Source organism: Palaemon carinicauda, chromosome 1, assembly GCF_036898095.1.
Source record: "Palaemon carinicauda isolate YSFRI2023 chromosome 1, ASM3689809v2, whole genome shotgun sequence".
Classification (NCBI taxonomy): Eukaryota; Metazoa; Arthropoda; class Malacostraca; order Decapoda; family Palaemonidae; genus Palaemon; species Palaemon carinicauda.
In genome coordinates, this window is record NC_090725.1 from 43923659 (window position 1) to 43948780 (window position 25122).

Genomic DNA, 25122 nt, shown 5'->3' on the forward strand with positions numbered 1-25122 from the left:
AGTTGAGTACCAACCTTTCTTTGCAGTTTGCTTTAGCTATAAATGTTTTGGATCCCTTCGGGGAAAGTTATTTAGCTCTTACGATGAGGGAGCCGGGGCGCTCCAAGTCCAGCTAGCTTGGGCATCTTGTTACGTACCTGATCGCCCTTATTTTTCGTATTCACTTAATTTATTGTGTAAGTTTCAAGTTAGCTAGCTTTTATTTAGCATTGCGATGCTTTGGGCTCTATTTTGTTTGAATTTAAATTGCATTATTGTATTTTATGTTTTTGTTGGTGCGTGTTAGTTTTGGGTAGCCTAGCCTAGAGAGCGGTAACTTTTCAGTTGAAGACAGACTCGCCGATGTCGTTTAAGTTTGTATTACCGGATTTGTTGACAGTGGCTTTATCCCTTAGGGTTTTTTTTACCTCAGTTATACTAGTTCACTGAGATATTTTTTCCACTTGTTTTTTATTTTTCGGTATTTTAGACCGTTTAGACTCTTGGCCATCGTGCTGCAATGACTGGTGATTTCCCAGGCTAGGTATGCGCAGTTTCTTGGAGCTCCCCTTTGTGAAGGGTGATCTCATTTAAGTTGGTACGCTGACTTCCTGTACTGTCGTTCCTTTTAGCCTTTGGGATTTCTCCTTTGACTTGCTGCATCCAGGCCTAGCGTATCTTTCGACGGCGTATCCATAGGTCCGCCATGCTACATTCGTTTGAGATTTCTCATGCTGAGTACTTGCGGTTCTTTCGAGTTCCCCTTTGCGAAGGGTGAGCTGAAAATGTTGGTGCGCTGACATTATTGTTCTGCCGTTTCCTAGCCTCTGGGATTTTTAGGTCGATAAGCATCATTTACTTAGTTATTAATTTTAGATAATTATAATGGGCATTCTATCCCATGTCGTTACCTCTCTCTGTGGTTGGTCTTTCCGGCACTGATATTGACATCAAAATTATGTTTTATGATGCTGTGTTTTTGAAATTGTTGTTAGTGAGGGCTAGTTCTCTCTGGGTTCTGGCCCTCCAGCCGTCCGCATACTTCTCCATGCGGAGTGAGTTGTTAGACTGATGGCAGTGCCAGTACTTACGGCCTTGTTGTCTCCTACGGCATACTTTACTTTTATACCTGTAATAGTGATGCGTCGCTATTTACGGCGATGCCACTTTTAGTGTCACTGCCTTTCCATACAGCATTATGTTTCTGCAGAAACTATTACCGCTTGTCTCTGTTGCCATGCGTTTACCGACATTGTCGTTACTGGCAGCGGGACTAGCATTAGTATATGGGAATGATCACTGTGTCTGCGCCTTAGGGCGGTTTATATGTTGACGGCAATGCCGTTATTAGAGTGTGCCAGTACTCCCGGCAACATTTGTACCTATAAGGATAGACTTGTCACAGAATTTGATGTCCAGAAAGGCCTAGGTGGATGTAAAGGCTTCATGTGGGTAGACTTTTCACAGAATTTGATATCCAGAAAGGCCTAGTTGGATTTAAAGTCTTCCTGTGGATAGACTGTTCACAGAATTTGATCTCCAAAAAGGTTTACATGGATTTAAAGTCTTTCTATGGATAGACTTCTCACAGAATTTGATATCCAGAAAGGCCTAGGTGGATGTGAAGCCTTCCTGTGGGTAGACTTTTCACAGAATTTGATATCCAGAAAGGCCTAGGTGGATTTAAATTCGTCCCGTGGATAGACTGTTCACAGAATTTGATCTCCAAAAAGGTTTACGTGGATTTAAAGTCTTCCTGTGGATAGACTTCTCACAGAATTTGATATCCAGAAAGGCCTAGGTGGATTTAAAGTCTTCCTGTGGATAGACTGTTCACATAATTTGATCTCCAAAAAGGCCTAGGTGGATTTAAAGTCTTCCTGTGGATAGAGTGTTCTAATAAAAGGTTTACGTATATTTGAAGATTCCCTGTGGATAGACTTTCCACAGAATTTGATTTCCAAAAAGCCATGTCTGGGAAACTCCCATGGACAGACAGATGACATTGTACAGAAGTTGCATCAGAAAGACAAAATTATTCTAATCATATGCAGTCCCAGTTGTTCGTCATATTTGAAAAATTAAGCTTCAGAATGGTGTAAAGGAGCGAAGAGTTAAAAAAAAAAAAAAAAAAAAAAAAAAAAACAAGAAGGAAATTTATTCATATTCATATTTACAAAACATTCTCAACATATAAAACATTTTTAAAGCACCAAGGAAAGCGTAAATAAACCACTCTTATATGACATCTTAGCATTAGGTAATAAATTAGAAAAAAAAAATATTACACCTATTAGTTATTCATAATCTCCCGGTATTAATTCCCAAAAATTATAAACTCCACTTCACTTTTCAAATATTGAATAACAAAATAATTTAGTACAAACACGAACATAGTCCACGTGATGTGATAAGCAAAAAAGGTGTAAAATAATGGTAAGAAATAATGTGTGCAAAGCATTTCCTTGTCAAGGATAAAAGTGTCAAAGTAAAAGTTATCAAATGGACGAGATATCTTTTCCAGTTAAGCGTTGGATTCTAACGTGATACGAAAAGAGTCTGACATTTCATGGAAAATGGAAATACCAGATCAGACACATGTTAATTTACAGGCAGGAAATCCGCAAAGACGAATCTGGAGTGACCTCCGGACATTTGGAACTTCGAAGTGATGCATCGGCAGGGGCCTGAACACTGTCTGATCCCGGAAGAGATGAATGAGAAAGGCAAATAACTCCATCATCAGGATTATCAAAGGACACAGAACTTTGGACATAGAAAGAAGAAGAAGAAGAAGAGGGAGTGTTGGATGACCGGACTGAAGTGGTGATTGTTCTGAATACCGATGAGTTCCAGAACTGACTGCTGATACTTGAAGGAAGAGAACTCGTTGGTGATATTGTGCGATTTACGTTATTTTGCAGCCGCTTCTTCCTATTCGCTGGAGATTTGTTGGATTTCTTAAGCCATAGGAATAGCCTGGAAATCTTCTTCTTCAAATGCTTCCGTTTGTTGCTGTTTGACAGAAGAATTATGAAGAGGAAGAAACCTTGCAACAACGAATTGAGGGCATCAGTTAAGCCACTGGAAAGACAAGGAAGAGAAATTGAATTCCATCGTGACGAATTACCATCTGAACTTACTTGATATAAAGCACCAATGAAAAGCTAAGACACAGAACACTAACTACCTTTGAAAAACAGCAAGAAATCAAAGATTATAATCAACATATTAAACACAGCTACGTTTATAACATATTAAATATCTACATGTTTTGATATCTGTTACGGTCTGGTGTGAAAAACATTTATGAATGACTAGATAGGAAATAAGTATTTGACTAAATCGTTATATTTATTTTGGTTTTATTTAGATTTTTTTTCTTGAATTATCTCAAATTGTGATATCTATTGATGCTCATTTTCTAATATTCCCCAGAGATCATGGCAGCCCCTTTTATGTTTCACATTTGAGACATCGGAAATCTGTCCAAATCCTCATCATTATTGAATGTTACATTGTCAAGGTGGCAACAAATTCCAGAAAAGAGTAAATGAATAAGAAAAGAAAAGAATGATAATGAGTCCATAACTTACCATATTTCCAAGGGAAGAATTTTCCAAGAAAATATTTTTGTAACCCAGCAGGTGGCCATAAGGATAAAGATTTTCAGCTTTTGCTTGAAACTGAAAAAAAATAAGAATACAATTATTTCTGGATCTATTAATACTTGTTTAACAGGATATATGCTATAATTATTCCTTACTAATTTATCACATTGCATTGCAAATAGCAGAGCAACATCAACCCGTAATAAGTGAACTCATCCTAAAGTAATATTTCAAGTTATGTCAATACAAGTATTCATGCAATACATCTCCGGACTTTCTCAGCTTAAACCATAACTCATAAATGTCTTTTTAACCAATTTCGACTATTTCCAAACACTGAAATTAAACACTGTAAACTAGTATAACGAAGGTGCAATTAATTACTGGTTTACTTCTATGAAATACATTGGTAATGAAATGAACCGAATTGAATAATGATAATTTATATACAGACGCATCGAGTACTTCGCAAACATTACATAAGAAGTCCCCAACATGAGAGTATTTCAAGTCCATTAAGTAATCAACAATATGTCTTACTCGTGGACGTGGTTCTTGATATGTCTCAAAGGTATACAACAAGACCTGATGCGTTGTTGTCTGATGGCCCCAGCTCCTAACTCATTCAGGTCATTGGTAATTTCCTTGTAGTTCTGGAGCAGTATTTCAAAGTTGATGTAGGTAAGGAAGAGAAACACAGAGTTGAAGAGGAACAACACAGCGGTGGGACCGAAGTAATAGATCAGGAGAGCGATGTCCTCTGAAAGAAAGTAGAGCTGATGACCTTATAGTGAATCCCTATAAGGACAAAAGGGGTCTTTATAGTTGACAGGTGATGTATCACCAGACTCAACAGTAGTGTGTTTAGGTATTGTTTTAATCAACGATTAACGAAATCTGAAATAATCTCCTATTAATGGTTCTGGAGAAACTAAAATTCCTAGCTGGTAGTCTGAATTAACCAGTTTTTGAAAAGAAGCAAGCTAGGGATTAGATTACTGCTATTTATGAGGAAATTCCGTAAAGGCGATTTTTCAAGAAATCTTAGTCTCACCTCTGAACCAACATCGCGAAACACTAATGTAGGGCTTAATCACACCCCAAACATTATCAGGAGCATATTTCTGCATTAGAAAAGTAGTCACACTGAAAAGGAAAAAAAAAAAAAAAACATAATTAAGATGTCTTCATTTCAAAATATTACATGAAACTATACAATATTGAAGAGATTACTAAAAGAACAAAGTCCGTAGATTATAAGATTGTAATATCATGAAATTTGTGCTGTGACTCAACGGTACTTGAAATCATCTGTAATTTAATTTTAAACTAGTTGTCATGACAAATCAACTCCAAAGTCCACAAAGGATTCACTGAAGACTTCAAATATAACTCCATTTTCTTTCGTTGTAAAACGAAAATATTTTCTTACTCTGAAGTGTTTATTTTCACATTCTTACCATATCAAAAAAGGTATTCCCCAGCCATACATCATGTAGTATTTATCTGGATAAGAATCGCACGGACGATAACTTTTCAATCTCCTGGAAAGACATCAAGAGTTGATAGATGAATCATCAAATAGACGAATATAATCTAAAATCTTGGGTCCACTACACTAAGAGAATTTCATATCCTTTGATATCCTCTAAGATTTCGTATTAGTTCTCTGGACAGAGGAATCTTTTTCTCATCCATATTTCATTATCTTTTACAATCGAAGACTCCAGATTACATATATAAAATTTTATCTTTTTATTAAAGAAATGTATATAACAAAATAATACATTACGGAAATATCTCTCAATGGTCAATACAGATATTTTCTCACCTGATCTTCCTCCAGATCTCAAAGCACATCACATTCAGCCAGAAGAATGTTGCAAGGAAACCGAACTGCAAAGCAATGGCTGTAAAATGAAATGTTATTTGTCATAAGACATTACACTTCACAATCTATATTAAAGTTCAATAAAGATAATTTTAAGTGAATACTCTTCACTGGTCCCAACGAATGATCAAAAAATACTATGTGAGGAAAGTGAACATAAATAAAGTATCAGAAAATAAAGTCAAAACTTTCAAATTCCCAGTATAGATCAATATATTCAAATATTAACACTATAAACTGAAAACAAAACAAAAAAATAGGGAAACATTTCTGCTTGGATTATATTTTGCAGAAATGGAAAAAGTTAGAATGTATATTTGAATAAGATTCTGCATTACACTTGAACTAGATCTCACCTAAGTCGACACAAACGTCATCAGATAATTTTTCATGGAACACTTGAACAGAGAAATTAGTGGCGTAAGCAATGGAGAGGGCTAGCAAGTGGCAGAGTTGGTATTGGCCTCCATTTGCGAGTAATCTAGGAACCAACAGATGACAAACGATGATAATCATCAGGAAGATGAGAGAGATGAAGTTACAAAAAGAGAAGAGAGATGGCCGCACCTCTGACCAAAGGGATGTTTTAGTCAGACATGCCAAGGCGCTTTGATATCGCTGTTCATTGTCTAGGAATGTATCCACACAGAAGTCAGTAGAAGTGAATTCTCTGTTTTTGAGAATCAGATTGCCCTTCGTATCTACACTAAACCTTTCCTCCACTTTGGATACTGATAAGCATAGTGGATATCTGATTACAATAATGTAATTAATTAATTCCATGTCAGTAGAAGGAGTAAAAGTAGAACTGGGATCTGGAACACAGTTATTGCGATTTTTGTCCATTGAATATCCGTATTTACAACATTTTCTAAGACATGTCCCATTGGCACAAAGCTTTTTGTATGTTTCTATTGGATCACTGTAACAAAAGCTTGTAAAGTAGTCAACAGAACCTTCAGAATTTTTTATTCCATCAACACAGTACTCAGGACATTTGTAATATACACGCCTCTTGTCAGCTTCTATTGGTACCCAGGCATTTGCTACACCATCTGCTAATGAAACAAGATGTGATTGCTTGTGGCCTAAAGGAATGGTTATCGGTGGATCATATTCAGAGTCGCATTTCAGTGGACTTTCGTACTCCGTAATATTGTCCCAATCTATGCTATCAGAAAAGGGTTTTGCAGAAATGGGAGGTTTAAGCACATCTTTAGTATTTTCAGCTTGGCATTTCCCCTCCTTCATTGCCTGTCCAGGAGGACAACACCTTGGAACAGAAGGTATGGGCACACAAGCCTTCATTGTCCAAGTCAGTTGATCATATTTATCCAAGTGGTGAAAAATACAATAGTTATTGAAGCGTTGTCCTTCTAGTTTTCCTGCTTCTTTGAGAAGAACTGCATCACCTCGATGTCTTATATGAAATTGATTCTTTATGAAATTCATAAAACTGTGTTTGGAAGTATCACAGTTTACATCTTGCACCGTCACATTGTAGCTCGACACATTTTCCTGAAAATGGACAAAAATAATTGTAACTACACTAAAAGTTGTCAAGAGGAAAATGCACAATATTAATTTGTATCCACAAATATCCTGATGGTATAGTTTTTCTAGTAGATTACTAGAAAAGTGAAAGGATTAAGAAAAAGGCCACAAAACTCACTCTTTTATAAAAGAATAATGAAGAACAAGTCATGAAAGATCGAGTGCAAATAGAAGAAATCAACTGCTTGAGTAGATGCTACTGAATGATTAAACAGTGAAAAAGTCATATCGTCGACTGCGATAGTTTTAATGAAGGTTGAAGGTTAGTTGTAATAGTAAAGCCTCACCAATGTCTTGCTGGTCACAGCCTTGTAAATTACTTCTTTATTAAAGATTGTATTATTCTCTCACCTCACTAGCTTCCCTATATACACACAACTGTCCCTTAATACATAATCGATATTGTATATATTGTTTGTCTATATATATTTGCATATATCTATATATATATATATATATATACATATATATATATATATATATATATATTGTATATAAAATATATACAAAATATGTATATATGGGTGTGCATAAATATTTATGTATTAATGAATATTTTCATAATTATATATATTTTATATATATATATATATATATGCATATATATGCATATATATATATATATATATATATATATATATATGCATATATATATATATATATGCATATATATATATATATGCACACACACACACATATATATATATATATATATAATATATATATATATATATATATATATATACACATATATATATATGTATATATATATATATATATAGATATATATATATATATATATATGTGTGTGTGTGTGTGTGTGCATGTGTGTGTGTGTGCATGTGTGTGAGCAGAGAGAGAGGGAGAGAGAGAGAAAAAAAATTTCATGACTTCTTTGTTTCTTAGTAAACAATAATGACAGTTGGCATTTTTTAATATTAATTTTTGTTTATATTGTAAGTAAAACGAATTTATTAATTCAACATTTTTCTGTATCATTGGCAAACATATTTCGAAAGTATGTGTGTAATTCCCCTAGAGTTTAAGCGGTCACTAACAGACACCAGTATGAATTCCATAAACCTCAATCATATTTTATAATTACTTTGACTGAAATATATTTTACCAAAACAAATTTAATGGAAAATGTATCGTGTCTTCGTATCAGTTTTAAACTTATTTTCAAGAATGTATGAAAATGATGAATGATTATTAATTTCGGTATTTACAAATCAATATTTTCCTACTTTTGATATTTTAATACTGAAGAAAAATAGATTTTTAACCACAAATATTACAAAAGGTATAAGACTTTTAACCTTATGATGAACTTCCTATGATTTGCAAGTGCAGGAAGAAAAAGACTTTAAAAGATTTGAAAAAGACTTTAAAAGACTTGAAAAATACTCAAAAAATGGCCTGGAAGGAGATTTCTACTAAAAAGGAATAGGCCAGCAGACGAGAAGAGCATTCGAGTCGTCTGGAATATAAACAAACTTTTCGCAAAAACCTTCTTCAGAATATCCAAAAGAGAGAAATCCTAAGACTTCAGAAAAGAGACTTTAATTAACAAGGGATTATGTACACTTCATAACTAAACACAATTCGAAAATAAGTCAAATAAAACCTGTGTTTCATACAGGAAGTTATTACAAACATACATGTATACTGACCTCTTTTGTGTTTATGTAATCATGCTGGACTGGAATGAGAATGGCACCATCGTAAACTTGGCACTTCCCATTCACATAAATTTCATATCCTTCGCAGTAACACATCACAACGGATCCGGCCACTTGTGGTCCTCCAATATCCGGACACTTGGAAAAGGGGTTTTCTGCACTTCCTTCAAGGGTCAGTGCATTGGTAACATTTGGGTACTCTGTGGGATTATTATCACGGGACACTGTGGTACTGTCATCAGGTGACACTTTGGTACTGTCATCAGGTGCCACTGTGGTACTGTCATCAGGTGACACTCTGGTACTGTTATCAGGTGACACTCTGGTACTGTCATCTGGTGACACTTTGGTACTGTCATCATGTGACACTTTGGTACCGTCATCAGGTGCCACTGTGGTACTGTCATTAGGTGACACTTTGGTACTGTCATCAGGTGCCACTGTGGTACTGTCATCAGGTGACACTCTGGTACTGTCATCAGGTGACACTCTGGTACTGTCATCTGGTGACACTTTGGTACTGTCATCATGTGACACTTTGGTACCGTCATCAGGTGCCACTGTGGTACTGTCATTAGGTGTCACTTTGGTACTGTCATCAGGTGCCACTGTGGTACTGTCATCAGGTGACACTTTGGTACTGTCATCAGGTGCCACTGTGGTACTGTCATCATGTGACACTTTGGTACTGTTATCAGGTGCCACTGTGGTACTATCATCAGGTGACACTGTGGCACTGTCATCAGGTGACACTGTGGTACTGTCATCAGGTGACACTTTGGTACTATCATCAGGTGTCACTGTGGTACTGTCATCAGGTGACACTGTGGTACTGTCATCTGGTGACACTTTGGTACTGTCATCAGGTGCCACTGTGGTGCTGTCATCAGGTGACACTTTGTTACTGTCATCAGGTGCCACTGTGGTACTGTCATCTGGTGACACTTTGGTACTGTCATCAGGTGACACTTTGGTACTGTCATCAGGTGCCACTGTGGTACTGTCATTAGGTGTCACTTTAGTACTGTCATCAGGTGCCACTGTGGTACTGTCATCTGGTGACACTTTGGTACTGTCATCAGGTGCCACTGTGGTGCTGTCATCAGGTGACACTTTGGTACTGTCATCAGGTGCCACTGTTGTACTGTCATCTGGTGACACTTTGGTACTGTCATCAGATGATACTGTGGTACTGTCATCAGGTGTCACTATGGTACTGTCATCAGGTGCCGCTGTGGTACTGTCTTCAGGTGACACTGTGGTAATATAATCAGGTTCCACTTTGGTACTGTCATCTGGTGACACTCTAGGGTGGGATGTATATGATGTTGTTTCTTCCGTCTCGACTCCGAGGGCGCTGACAGGGGACGGACCGTCAGAGGAATCGGTGTTATTCAATATCTTCAACGCCTCTGCCTGGAACAGAATTCCAAAGGCGAATACTGCAATCAGCATCATTTTCACTTCCAGTTTTTCTGCTCATTGACAACCTTCGATATAATTCGCCTCTCTTACTCGTTCCCCTTTGACAGAAGAATAATCTCTCAAGTTATATCACAATTGCTTCAATTTATAAACGTTCTAATACACATTCCATGATATTACGTGGAAATTTCTTTGACACTCCATAAATAAACCACCATTAGAAAAAAAACTTATTTCTTATTATCAGCAAACACTGAAGTTGCATTGTCCAGCCACTACACATTGAGTATGTAATAGGTTTAGTCCATTCCTTCCTATGTGTCTGGCCTGTTCCAGAGGTATGGGCGGACTAGTTACCAAGACCCCAAAACCGAAATTATCAACTAGACTCTCTAAGACGAAGAAGACCTGGATTGGTCCAACCCATTTTGGGGAGTAGCTACGATGCAATACGTTCCTAAAGCTTTTCAGGCTTCGGCATCCAAATTTGTTAAACTAATTCCAGTTCAATGTGGATTATATATTGATTAATGTGAAGTTCCTATATTTTATCCCAGATATACTTAATCAGAGAGAGAGAGAGAGAGAGAGAGAGAGAGAGAGAGAGAGTTACCAAATTGATTTTACAACACCCCTGTAAGAAACTCCAACTAGCAACAGCATTTTAAGAACACCAAGCAATACGTATCAAGTTTAGACCATCTCTCTCTCTCTCTCCCTCTCTCTCTCTCTCTCTCTCTCAGTAACAGAAGAAGCAAAACACACACACACACACACACACACATATATATATATATATATATATATGTACACACACAAGTATATATGTATTTTTTTTCTCTACTGAAAACCAGGAATCCAAATATTGAATCACTAAACGACGGTCTTGTAATTCTCCCCTTCGAAAAAGCAGCAGCAGCATCCCGTTTCTTCAGGAACTTGAAATGTTCTTTGCCCAAAAGGATTCGCGCCGAGAGACAAGAATTTCCTAATGAGGTTTATTGACCTGGACTTCGAACTCGGGTTTTTTCTAGGCTAAGCAATCATGTACAGGTGTACGCAGGTAAAGTGGCAAGCATATATACGTATGTGGATATAAACATCGACAACAACAATAACAACAACAGCATCAACACCACCACCAACAACAAATGCAGCACAATGACAGGGAGAGCATCTAATGCCGTGGTAATAATGATATCTATATTTTCATATTTTTTTTTTCTCAGAGTTGAAATGACACCATCAAACGTCCTTTACACACTGGGTATGTTATATCTTGCACAGGAACTGCAAATACCCGAGAGTAATGTATAAAGTATGACTGGACGAAACTCTTTTTACATTTGGAATTAAAGAATTGAATTTATACGATTCATTGGACTTGATTATGAATCATCATAAAAACAGTCTTTGATAAAAAGAATATTAGAAATATCATTAAGAGACACATTCCTGGTTTTAGTGCAAAAGTATCTTTTCATTATTATTATTATTATTATTATTATTACTACTACTATTATTATTTGCTAAGCTACAACCCCAGTCGATAAGCAGAATTCTATAAGCCCAGGAGCTCCAACAGGGAAAATATCTCAGTGAGGAAAGGAAACAAGGAAAAATAAAATATTCTAAGAACAATAACATTTAAATAGATATCTCTTATATAAAATATGAAAACTAACAAAACAAGTGGAAGAAAAATAAAATGGAATAGTGTGCTGAAGTGTACCTTCAAGCAGGATGCCTGAAAACTTTAAATCAATCAATCAAATCAATCAATCAAGCAAGAGAACTCTAACCCAAAACAGTGGAAGACCATGGTACAGAGGCTATGGCACTACTCAAGACTAGAGAACAATGGTTTGATTTTGGAGTGTCCTCCTAGAAGAGCTGCTTACCATAGCTGAAGAGTCACTTACCAAGAGGAAAGTGTCCACTGAAAAATTACAATGCAGTAGTTAACCCCTTGAGCGAAGAAGAATTGTTTGTTAATCTTAGTGTTGTCAGGTGTATGAGGACAGAAGAGAATATGTAAGAATATGCCAAACTATTTGGTGTGTGTGTAGGCAAACGGAAAATGAACCGCAACCAGAGGGAAGGATCCAATGTAGTACTGTCTGTCCAGTCAAATGACCCCATAACTCTCCAGCGGTAGTATCTCAATGGGTGCCCTAACCAACCTACTACAACAGATGAGCGGTACTCGAAGGATTGTCTCCGGGAACCCGTCTCCAAGATCCCGTCTCCAGAATCCACTTCTCCAGGAACCACCCGGTTTATGAGTGTGCTTTGGAAGAAAAATCCATTAATCACCCCCCCCCCCCCCCCCCCCCCCCGAGCAATGAGGACGGACAGATAAACCGATGTGTTAATTCCTGTCACCAAAAATTTACCACACAGATCTGAGAAGATATTTCACTTAATATCATGCATTAAGAAGTTTTCCAGTGATCAATATAGCTCCGGTTTATGAATGTTTTATGAACCCTGTATCAAAGAATAAATAATATATTAGATAATGGTAAAAATCATTCTATCTAAATAAGATTTAAAAGTTACAATTTATTTCTTCTAATCAGGGGGATAAATTCTTTCTTCATTGGAATCATATTGTAGAGATTTTCAAACGCATTTTAAAGATAACCACCTTGAAATATGAGATCATAACATGAGATCTACAAACCTGGATAGAAATTAAACTCAACTTTAAAAAAACTGCAGATCAAAACGAGAAGACATTTTATTATAAAAACTGTTATTTCTGAACCAGTTTTTTTCTTTCATAGCAATCATTCATAATAACTCTTGGGCTTGCTATTCTAAATATCCCTCATCTTTGTTGTGGTCTATGTTTCCCATCAATCTCTCCTATCCACCTAAACTTCCCTTAGCTTTGTTGTTTCCAACGTGTTTAATAATCTCCCCCATCTGTCTGATAATCCCTTAGCTTTGCTATGGTCCTTGTTTCCCATCAATCTCCTCAATGCGCCTAAACGTCCCTTAGCGTTGTTGTTGCCCATGTGTCCCGTTAATCTCCCCCACTTCTCTGAACATTCCTTAACTTTGCTGTGGTACCTGTTTCCCATTAATCTCCCCCACCTTTCTGAACGTCCCTTAGATTTCCTGTGATCAGTGTTTCCCATTAATCTCACCCCCCCTTCCCTCTCTGAACGTCCATTAGCTTTGCTGTGGTTCACGTTTCCCATTAAGCTCCTTCCACCTTTCTGAATGTCCCTTAGCTTTGCTGAGGTACATGTATCCCATCATTCTCCCCACCTCTCTGAACGCACCTTAGCTTTGCTGTGATCCCTGTTTCCCATTAATCTTCCCCCACCTTTCTGAACGTTCCATAGCTTTGCTGTGGTACATGTTTCCCATTATTCTCCCCCACCTATCTGAATGCCCCTTAGCTTTGCTATGATCCATGTTTCCCATTAATCTCCCTCTACCTTTCTAAACGTACCTTAGCTTTGCTGTGGTACATGTTTCCCATCATGCTCATCCACCTCTCTGGACGTCCCTTAATACTGCTGTGGTCCACGTTTTCCATCAATCTCCCCACCTGTCCCAACGTCCCTTAGCTTTGCTGTTGTCCACCCTTCCCGTTACTATCCGCCCCTTAGCCTTAATCTGGTTCAAGTCTCCCATTCATCTCCCCCTCCCCTTCACTGAGCATTATTCAGCCTTGTCTTTGCTCTAGACTCTAGAGCATATATGATATTAATCTACCCCTTTTCTCGTTTACAGTCAACACGTTTGTGAAATGAGACAACCGTGTACTAAATCTAGCGGTCGAACCTCACTAGGAAATTTCTGTCTCTAGAAACAGGTTGCTCTTGCTTGGTGCTGGGCTGATGCCTGGAAGCCGGATTCGAAAAGATGAATCATCATTTAGTCTCTTTTGTTTAGGTTTTTGGTTTTCACTGTAACAAAGATTAAAATCATTTGGGAATCTAGAAGCTAAGAATTCTTTGCTGGTTGTTGTATATATGATCTCTTAGCTTTCTGGACTATGGGTAGATGTAAAAGAGGAAGGAGGAATATAAACTGAAGAGAGAAGACAAAACAACCTGATATCCTGTATCGCCATTTGCAATGAAGCATTGAATTATTGTTTATAATTAATTAAACCTGTCACCTCTATTCATAGCCTCGCACAAGCTTGGAGACTCTGTAGGCTAATTTAGATGAGATGAATTTCCAGTTATCTGTTGGTTCCAAGATTACTTGAAAATGGAGGCCTTCACCAATTGTGTCTCTTGGTAGGCCTCTACATTGAAATAAAAAAGTAAGCGAGAGAGAGAGAGAGAGAGAGAGAGAGAGAGAGAGAGAGGTGGTTTACAGCCTCATTCGTATTGTTTGATGAGAGAGAGAGAGAGAGAGAGAGAGAGAGAGAGAGCAGGGGTGGATGTTTAACCTCATACGTATTGCTTGATGAGAGAGAGAGAGAGAGAGAGAGAGAGAGAGAGCAGGGGTGCATGTTTAACCTCATACGTATTGCTTGATGAGAGAGAGAGAGAGAGAGAGAGAGAGAGAGGTGGTTTACAGCCTCATACGTATTGCTTGATGAGAGAGAGAGAGAGAGAGAGAGAGAGAGAGAGAGGTGGTTTACAGCCTCATACGTATTGCTTGATGAGAGAGAGAGAGAGAGAGAGAGAGAGAGAGATAGATAGAGAGTGTGTGTGTGTGTGTGTGTGTATGTCAAAAATTCTACGGATCCAGGTGGCAACGGCAGTTTAAGATATACGTAGAGAAATACGTATGAGGCTTTAAACGGAGTAAGAATTCGGGACTCGGGAGCGGCGAGCCAGTCAGCTCATTCTCCAGTCACAGGCCGGACAAGCAGGAAGTGTCAAAACCGCTTGCATCGCACAATACGTGTAAAGCATGTCGATGCAATTTGAGTGTTTACTGATAAGAGAAAAACGTTTTTTTTTATGGTGATTTATTTCTGGTGTATTGAAGAAATTACAACTTAGGTCTTGATGTTAAATTAACGGTATCATGGAAAGTGTATTAAAACGTTTATAGATAGAAACAATTGTGATAAACCTTGTTAGTCGAAAGGGGACATATTTGAGAGCCGGATTATATCGAAGGTTGTTAATGAGCTGGAAAAGCTGGAAGCGAAAATGATGCTGAGTGCAGTATTCGCCTTTGGAATTCTGTTCCAGTCAGAGGCGTTCCAGATACCATCGAATAACACCGATTCCTCTGACGGTCCTTCCCCTGTCACCGCCCTATTTAGCCATCAACTAGAATATGACTCGATGTTGACTATAACATCCACTCTACATCCAGATGTTCGCAACTCTCCTTCTTATATCAGTAGTGTATTAGCCATAGAAACAAATGCCACCATCTTTAATAAGACTAACAATTCCTCGTTTTACGAAACAGATACTTCATCGCTCCGTCAAAGCAATGCCACTGTGTTCCAAGACCTTGATTCCACTAAAACAAGTACGACGAAGTTCCCGGAAATGGATACGACATTGTCCCCTGATGATATTCCCACAGAGTACCCAAATGTTACTAATGCACTGACCCCTGAAGGAAGAACAGAAAACCCCTTTTCCAAGTGTCCGGATATTGGAGGGCCACAAGTAGCCGGATCCGTTGTGATGTGTTACTGCGAATTAAATGAAATTTATGTGAATGGGAAGTGCCAAGTTTACGATGGTGCCATTCTCATTCCAGTCCAGCAGGATTGGATATACACAAAAGAGGTCAGTAGCTGATTGTAATAACTTCCTGTATGAATCACAGGTTTTATCTGACTTATTTCAGATCTGTGTGAACTCCCAAGTAGTTATGAAGTCTAATTCCTTTTTAAGGTTTGTTGACGGTTTTTTTTTTTAAAGTCTTAATATCAGTTTTTGAGTTCATATCTGAATATATTTGTGCTAAAAGTTTTTTTTTCTATTCTAGAAGACTCGAATTTCCGTATGTGCTTCTCGTCACCTGACTGACTTCCTTTGGTGCAAATCTTCATCCAAATGATTTTTCACGTTTTTCATATAGAAAGTTTATCTTAAGGTTAAAATTTTTTATAAATTCTATAATATGGACGGATTTTTCTACTTAATACATCAATAGAAATGAAAATATTAATATGTAATAAGCGAAATTCTAATAATACTCATTTATCCTTTTCATACACTTTCCCCGATTTTCCATTTTGCTATTTTTAGATCAGTATGAAACTGGTATCGAGATATGATATGTTTATTATCAAACCCGTTTACCCCCTTAATTGATTAATTTTAGTCATATTAACGTAAAATGTGAATGTAGTATATGAAATTTATACTCATGTTTATTGGTTATGTTGAAAACTCTAAGGGGATTACACGCCTACTTTCAAGTCATAATCTGGGGCCACTAGTTGTTTTTTCCAATGACGAAGAACAAATTAGAATTAATCTTTACATTTATTTAAAACTCATAAGTAAATGGGTAGAAACGGCCGATTAGTATCACAGTTAATTAGGAAATCAAGGGGAAGTCCTGAAAATTTTCTCTCTCTCTCTCTCTCTCTCTCTCTCTCTCTCTCTATATATATATATATATATATATTATATATATACATACATATATATATGTGTATATATATAATATATATATATATATATATATACATATATATGTATATATATACACATATATATATATACATATATATATATATATATATATACTGTATGTATGCACACATACACACACACATATATATATATATATATATATGATGAATTTTGCACATTTAAACGTGTTTTTCATATTTCAAATAAGCCATATAAATTAATATATTAAAGTCTGGATTCTCTTAACGACCTCAGGATCAGAGCCCCAGGCAAAATCACTCAAAGACTATAGTATCTGACCGACCAAGTGGCTAAGCGGTAAGGTCACTGTCATACAAGTATCCTGAACCAGGGTTCGGAACCTGGCCGGTCAGATACTATAGTCTTTGAGTGATTTCGCCTGGGGCTTGGATCCCGAGGTCGTTAAGAGAATCCAGACTTTAATATATTAATGGATATGGCTTATTTGAAATATATATATATATATATATATATACATACATATATATTATATGTATATATATATATATATATATATATACAGTGTATGGGTGTGTTGTGCGTGAGCGCGCGTGTGAGATTTCCCAACCCACATGGTAGGATGTTGGTCAGGTCTTAGACAATATCAGTCCTTTACCGTTTGAAATAATCGATTAATTTTCTCTTTCAGTGAATCCTAAAACATACTTGTGATTGTACGTGTGGATAACATACACACACATACGCTGTTACGAAAGTAAATATTGAACATTCCATTATTTCCTAAAAATGATTGTTTGTGTAAAGGAAGTCAGAAGAGGTAAAAAAAAAAAATAGAAGTATTATTAAAACCAGTATGTTATTTGTGAAGCCATGCTATTATTACTAGCCTTCAAATTTCATTGCATTATCTTGAGCAGAAGGTGTAACTTGTCTTACGGTTTAATAATTCAGGAGCATCTTCTGAAGTGGTTGATTTCATCTCGGGTCACACATTCTCTTTGCACTCGATCTTTCATGACTAGTTCCTCCTAAACTTTCTATAAAAGAGTAAGTTTTGTAGCCCTTCTTTGTTAATCCTTTCAATTTTCTAGTGATCTACCAGAAAAAGTAGACAATTGGAATATGTGCGGATACAAATTATTGTTGTAAATTTTCCTTCTTGTGACATCTTTTATAGAAATTATACTTACTTTTTGTCCTTTTTTCAGAAAAATGTGTCGAGCTACAATGTGACGGTGCAAGATGTAAACTGTGATACTTCCAAACACAGTTATATGAATTTCACAAAGAATCAATTTCATATAAGACCTCGAGGTGATGTAGTTCTTCTCAAAGAAGCAGGAAAACTAGAGGGACAACGCATCAATAACTATTGCATTTTTCACCACTTGAATGAACATGATCAGCTGACTTGGACAATGAAGGCTTGTGTGCCCATACCTTCTGTTCCAAGGTGTTGTCCTTATGGACAAGCAATGAAGAAAGGAAAATGCCAAGATGCGAATACTCCAGATGTGCTTAAACCTCCCATTTCTGTAAAACCCTTTTCTGATGGCATAGATTGGGATAATATTACGGAGTACGAAAGTCCACTGAAATGCGACTCAGAATATGAAACACCGATAACCATTCCATTAGGCCACAAACAATCAAATCTTTTTTCATTAGCAGATGGTGTAGCAAATGGTTGGGTACCAGGATACATTTGCAAGAGACGTGTATATTACAAATGTCCTGAGTACTGTGTTGATGGAATCAATAATTCTGAAGGTTCTGTTGACTACTTTACAAGCTTTTGTTACAGTGATCCAATAGAAACACACAAAAAACTTTGTGCAAATGGGACATGTCTTAGAAAATGTTGTAAACACGGATATTCAATGGACAAAAATCGCTACAGCTGTGTTCCAGATCTTAATTCTACTTTTACTCCTCCTACTGACATGGAATTAATTAATTATAATATTGTAATCGGATATCCACTATGTGAAGCAGTATCCAAAGTAGAAGAAAGGGCTGGTGTAGACAGAAAAGGCAATCTGGTTCTCAAAGATAGAGAATTCACTTCTACTGACTTCTGTGTGGATACATTCCTGGACAATGAACAGCGACACCAAAGCGCCTTGGCATGTCTGACTACTTCCCTTTGGTCAGAAGTGCGGCCATATATCTTGCCTGTTTGTAACTTCATCTCTCTCATCTTCATTACGATGACCATCGGTTTTTATGTGTTGGTGCCTAAATTACTTGCAAATGGAGGCCTGCACCAATTGTGTTTCTTGATAAGCCTCTTCATTGCTTACATCTCTAGCTTCTCTGTTCACGGGATCCCTAAGATCTTTACTGAGGAATTTTACGCCAATCTAGGTGAGATCTGGTTTAAAAATAATGTTATATCAAAATTTAATATAAATTATAGTCTTAATATTAATAAATATCGATCTATGATATGACTGATAATTTAGAAAAACATTTGTCTTCACCCTTTTATCTTGTATATATGTCCACTTATAGCTTAACTGAATTGTAATACAGCTCTTCAAATGTTGTATATTGAGTTATAGAAAATAGAACTTTGTTTTGCAGCCATTGCTGAGCAGTTTGGATTCCTAGCAGCATTCTTCTGGCTGAATGTGATGTGCTTTGAGATCTGGAGGAAAATCAGGTGAGAGTATCTGCATTGGACCTTTGTAGATATTTCCTAAATTCATATGTTAACTAATCCATTCTGTAATAAAAAGAGAAAACTTTACAGCTGAAATTTGTAATCCGTAATTTTAAAAGGTAATAAAAAGAAATATGGACGAGAGATGGATATATTTGTGAAGAGAACTAACATAAAATCTTGAAGGATATCAAATGTAGAAATGGTGTCTTGAATTTTCCTTTGCTTTTGACGTACTGAAACAAAGTGTTTAGCTCATAATCGTCTATTCGATGATTCATATCTTAACTCTTGATATCTTTTCCAGGGGACTAAGATATTTTCGTCCGTGGAAATCTTATCCGAATAAGTTCTACATGATGTATGCCTGGGGAATACCTATTTCTATATGGTGAGAGTGTAAAATTGAAAAAAGAAAAAAAAAACAGTTCAGTGAAAATCTGTTGACGTTTTGTTGTCTTTGGAGTTATTTTGTCAGAATTATTAATTTGCAACAAAATGCAGCACAAGTTTCTTGAGTTGAAATTCATTTAGGTTACGACCTTTAATCTTTCAGTAAACTGATAAATTCGTATTTCAAATCTTATGTAATTCTATGTATTACTTTGAAATTAAACTATTATCATTTTCCTTTTCTTTTCAGTATAATTGCTGTTTCTTTGGATGGTGTTCCTGAAACTGACCTTGATATTGCCTGGGGTGTTTCACGCTGTTGGTTAAAAGGTAATACTGAAGATTTCTTCAGAAATCTTTTACAGAGAATCTTCAAATCAATAGCAATAATCTAATCCAACACTGGCTCTTCCTCAGAAACATTTTCATTCATACTACCAGCATAAAATTTTAGATTCTCCAGAACTATCGATGACTTCCCATGTTCGTTAAACGTTGATGAAAATAATCTCTAAACGCATCACTATTCTACAATGATGTTAAAATATAGATTATAAAGTTCCCTTCTGTCCTTATAGTGACTGACTATAACTAAGAAAGAACATTTTACATTTCCTTTATCAATTATCAGCGCTACTTTCTTTCAGAGGACATCGGTCTCCTGATCTATTTCTACGGCCCCATCGCTGTGTTGATCCCCTTCAACTCTATCTTCCTCGTCCTTACCTACATCAACTACAAAAGAATGCCCAAGAACTACAAAGAAGTCACCACTTACCCCTATTGCTTAGGAGCTGGTGCCATTAGTAAACAAGACGACACGTTGCCTTCAAAACAGATTACTGACTACGTCCATGAGTAAGAAATACATACTCAATTTTTCTTAATGAGGTGCATTTGCACTGACTCGCAGCGGTGCCCTTTTATTTTGGAAAAGTTTCCTGCTATCCGATTGGTTAGAATTATCTCGTCCAACCAATCAGTAATCAGGAAACTTTCCCAAGCTGAAAGAGCACCCCTGGGAGTCTGTGCAAATCTGCCTCGCTAAAAAGAATTAACTATATAGTCAATTACGTAATGACTGCTGAAAATGATTCACATGCAGGGTGATTCTTATAATGTTTATTTGCTGAGGATCTGTAAGCCAAGAAGTACTCAATACATTTGTCATTCTATTTGGTTCAATGTAGCCTATTTGTCTTAGAAATAATCCGGCAATCGATTCTACCATTGTTATATACTTGTTTACAATATTTAGCCTTTTATATGGCACCGATTCTGAGTTGTTAAGAAATAGCCATAACTGGTTATGGAGATATTTGTGATTTCTGCTTCAAGTTAAAGAAATCCTAAGAGTTATTGCTCGATTTTATTTATTATAGGCTGACAGTGTTGTCTCATTTACCATACCTTTGATAAATCAGTAAGAAATAATCATAACATAGATAAGGTGACACAAACGTTAATGGATCAAGAAAATATCTTCCATATTTTTTTTTTCAGTGTTCACCAAAATTTGAAACTCTTTATTATCCTGCCCGTCTGCTGTGGTATACTACGGGTTATAGAAATACTGGCGTGGAAAGAATATAATTCAGAACTAGGGTAAGTTATGGCCTCTATGAATATTCTCTCTTTTTATTTGTTTACTCTATTCTAGAACTTTGCCATCATGATGATATAACATTTTAAGAGTAATAAGGATCTGAACAGATTTCATATGTCTTAAATTCAAATTATTAAGAATTAAACATCAGCAGAAAAAAAAAAATGAAATAGGCTACAGTGCTCTAGAAGGTATTCTATTTCAGAAATATTTATTCACACCAAACCGTATTAAGATATGACAACATTTTGGAGAGTTGTAGTGACTATATAGATATTATTACACAGACGAACGACAATACCATTGAAATTACAATGAAATTAGAATGTCCCTACCTTTTTGAAAGGCTTTTGTGATGATCATTAGAACATGAGGATTATTGAAAGACTTTTGTGACCATTAGTAGGGAAGGGGACCCTTTGGAAGATTTTTGTGACCAGTAGTAGGAAGTGAGACCTTTTGGAAGACTTTTGTGACCATCAGTAAACTGGAACTTGAAGACTTTTGTGACCATCAGTAGGAAATTGTACCCTTTGGAGCACTCTTGTGACCATCAGTAGGACATACTACCTTTTGGAAGACTTTTGTGACCATCAGTAAGAAGTGGGACCTTTTGGAAAACTTTTATAACCATTCGTAAAAAATAGGACTTTTTGGAAGCCTTTTGTGACCACTAGTAGGAAATGGAACCTTTTGAGAGATTTTTGTGACCATCAGTAGGAAATGGAACCTTTTACAAGACTTTTGTGACCATTAGTAGGAAATGTGACCTTTTGCAAGACTTTTGTGACCATCAGCAGAAAATGTGACCTTTTACAAGACTTTTGTGACCATAAGTAGGAAATGTGACCTTTTGCAAGAAAATGTTTGTGACCATCAGTAAGAAGTGGGACACTTTGGAATGCTCTTCCGACCGTTAGTAGGAAATGGGACCTTTTTAGAAGACTTTTGTGACCATCAATAGGAACTACGGCTTATTGAAAGAGTTTTGTGACCTTCAGCAAGAAATAAGGCCTTTTGGAAGACGTTGGTGACATTCCGTAGGAAAAAAGCCCTTTTGGAAGTCTTTTGTGACCATCAATAGGAAATGGGACGTTTTGGAACACTTTTGTGACCATCAGTAGAAAATGGGACCTTTTGGAAGACTATTGTGACCATCAGTCGGAACTAAGACGTATAGAAAGACTTTTGTGACCATCAATAAGACGTGGGACCTTTTGGAAGATTTTTGTGACCATCAGTAGTATGTGAGGCTTTTGGAAGACTTTTGTGACCATCGGTAAAAATTAGACTTTTTAGCAGACGTTTGTAACCATCAATAGAGAAGGAAACCTTTTGGAAGACTTGTGTGACCATAACTAGGGAATGTGATCATTAGGGCAACTTTTGTGACCAACATTGGGAAATGGGACCTTTAGGAAGATTATTGTGACCATCAGTAGAAAATAGAACCTTTTGGAAGACTTATGTGACCATCAATAGGAAATGTGACCTTTTGAAAGACTATTGTCATCATCGGTAGGAAAAGGGATTTTTTTAGAAAACTTTTGTGACCATCAGTATAAAATGGGACTTTTTGGAAGACTTTTCTGACCATCAGTAGGAAACGGGAATTTTTGGAAGACTTTTGGGACCATTAGTAGGAGCTAAGACTTATTGAAAGACTTCTAAGACCATCAGTAGGAACTGGGACTTTTTGAAAAAATTTGTGTGACCATTTGAAAGGAATGTTTACTCCGAGAAAGTTCAATAGTACAATAATTCTTTTTCAGAAAGTTAAAATGACTCTCAAGAATAGTTTTCAATTTATGTTCAGTGAAAACGGGACTACATATAACATTACTTCAACATATCACTTGCTGACAGAGAAGAGATATGATTTCACTGACTCAGAGAAGGATAAGTTGTTTAGTCTAAAACAAGAATATATAATACAAGTGTAAAATGAATCCTAAAGAGAAGTTTTAACCAATCTAATGTCAGTGTACTATATTACTTAATCATTTTCAAAAACAAGTAGATATTCATATGTTACTTTTCAATTTTGATGATAGCAAACTGTCATACATGGTTTATTATAATGCGAAATTTCTTAAAAGTTTCTCGCAGGAATTTAGTGTTCTATCTTGACATTGGAGCTTTAGACTAGTAAGTTCAGGTGATACTTTATCACGACAGAAATTTCATTTCTCTTCCTTGTCTTTCCAGGGCCTTATCTGAGACCCTCAATTCGGTGCAAGGTTTCTTCATCTGCATCTGTTTACTCTCAAGCAATAACAAACGGAAGCACTTGGAGGAGAAATATCCCAGGCTATTCCAGTGGATCAGGAAATCCAACCGATTTCCAGCTAATATGAAGAGGTGGCTGCAAGATATCGTAAATCGTATTCTGTCATCGCTGAGTTCTCTTACTTCGAGTTTCATCGGTCAGCTCTCGAACTTGCCGGTCATCCGAACACTCATTACTTCAGTCCGGTCACCCAAGCCTTCCTCTTCTTCCTCTGATGTCCAAAATTCTGTGTCCCCTTTATAAACCTGTTTATGAAGTTACTGACCTTTCCAGTTCATCTCTTCCGGGATCAGACAGTGTTCAGATCCATTCCTTCAAAGTCCTGAAAGTCCAGAGGTCACTCCAGATTCGTCCTGCTGACAGATAACATACAAGATAAAGTACAAGATAAAGACGAATATAACTAATTTGGTTTTCAGCATCAAATCTGTCTCAAAGAAAAATGCAGACTTTAGTTAAAATGACATTTTTTTTTTTTAACATTTTTCTTGTGAGATGCAGTTTTTTTGCATGGTCCAAAATGTGGGTCATTAAGTGTTAATTCAAGACTGGATGAACATCAAGGACACAAAAAGTAGAGTATAAACTTATTTCAGATACTATAAAGTCTGTGCCCTTCCTTTTTCTCTCAATTCTTATACGTATAAAAGCTTATTTTTGTATCTAAATACATTGATGGAACGTATCACTACTTCTTATTACCATCACTTAATTGGATTGCACAATGCTGTGTATTACTTCTAAAGTGCTTTGCTAAGTGCCAAAAGGACAAAGGATTATATTACTTCTAAAATGCCTTGCTAAGTGCCAAAAGGACAAAGGATTATATTACTTCTAAAGTGCCTTGCTAAGTGCTAAAAGGACAAAGGATTATATTACTTCTAAAGTGCCCTGCTAAGTGCTAAAATGACAAAGGATTATATTACTTCTAAAATGCCTTGCTAAGTGCTAAAATGACAAAGGATTATATTACTTCTAAAGTGCTCTGCTAAGTGCTAAAATGACAAAGGATTATATTACTTCTAGAGTGCCTTGCTAAGTGCTAAAATGACAATGAATTATATTACTTCTAAAGTGCCCCATTTGGTGCCAAAATGACAAACGATTATATTTCATTGATTGTGGATTTTCTTCTTGTAAATCAACATATATCTTATCTGGTATTGTGTATTTCCATCTTCCATGAAATATCAACGTTTGACTGATAAAGATACTTACATGTCTGATGTCTTTGTCTTTGCAATGGACCAGAGACACCTGGGTTTTTTGTTGATGTATTTATCTAAATACGTATATACTGAATACACAAGTATCCCCCTCTGAACACCACTCAGCCTTCAGAAAACCGGGCACGAAATCAAGGTGTGGAACCTCACTAGGAAATATTTGTCAGAGCAAGTTCCAGAAGAATGTACGTTGCGGCTCTGAGCTGGGCTGGATCCTGGAAGCTGGAC

At 36.5% G+C, this 25122-nt stretch overlaps 2 protein-coding genes across 3 annotated transcripts; one reads left to right on the top strand and one right to left on the bottom strand.

The window, feature by feature from the left end:
- Positions 1-2262: 2262 nt before the first annotated feature.
- On the bottom strand, positions 2263-10175 carry LOC137645710 (uncharacterized). Its single transcript, XM_068378582.1, has 8 exons — positions 8709-10175; positions 5838-6999; positions 5422-5500; positions 5051-5134; positions 4645-4736; positions 4131-4350; positions 3576-3665; positions 2263-3063 (listed from the first exon to the last, which is right to left on the bottom strand). Exons 1-8 carry the CDS (start codon positions 10173-10175, stop codon positions 2586-2588), a joined length of 3672 nt encoding a protein of 1223 aa, XP_068234683.1. The 3' UTR covers positions 2263-2585.
- Positions 10176-14955: 4780 nt separating this feature from the next.
- On the top strand, positions 14956-24691 carry LOC137647856 (uncharacterized). 2 transcript variants are annotated; one of them, XM_068380812.1, is made up of 8 exons: positions 14956-15874; positions 17923-19081; positions 19301-19379; positions 19687-19770; positions 20023-20102; positions 20420-20630; positions 21276-21377; positions 23587-24691. In XM_068380812.1, the coding sequence occupies exons 1-8, from the start codon at positions 15278-15280 to the stop codon at positions 23909-23911; spliced, it is 2637 nt and encodes an 878-aa protein (XP_068236913.1). In that variant the 5' UTR covers positions 14956-15277; the 3' UTR covers positions 23912-24691. The 2 variants fall into 2 exon arrangements, with proteins under 2 accessions (XP_068236913.1, XP_068236920.1); XM_068380819.1 differs by lacking the exon at positions 21276-21377.
- The last annotated feature ends 431 nt before the right edge of the window (positions 24692-25122 follow it).

What these genes read in the sequence shown, in the direction of transcription:
- LOC137645710 (XM_068378582.1), bottom strand. Translation starts at nt 10,175, where the DNA reads ATGATGCTGATTGCAGTATTCGCCTTTGGAATTCTGTTCCAGGCAGAG. An exon ending in TGACGTTTGTGTCGACTTAG is followed by an intron (nt 5,501 to 5,837) that starts GTGAGATCTAGT and finishes TTCATTTTACAG; the next exon opens with CCATTGCTTTGCAGTTCGGT. An exon ending in ATCAAGAACCACGTCCACGA is followed by an intron (nt 3,666 to 4,130) that starts GTAAGACATATT and finishes ATTTTTTTTCAG; the next exon opens with TTTCAAGCAAAAGCTGAAAA.
- LOC137647856 (XM_068380812.1), top strand. Translation starts at nt 15,278, where the DNA reads ATGATGCTGAGTGCAGTATTCGCCTTTGGAATTCTGTTCCAGTCAGAG. An exon ending in TTCACGCTGTTGGTTAAAAG is followed by an intron (nt 20,103 to 20,419) that starts GTAATACTGAAG and finishes ACTTTCTTTCAG; the next exon opens with AGGACATCGGTCTCCTGATC. An exon ending in GAATATAATTCAGAACTAGG is followed by an intron (nt 21,378 to 23,586) that starts GTAAGTTATGGC and finishes TTGTCTTTCCAG; the next exon opens with GGCCTTATCTGAGACCCTCA.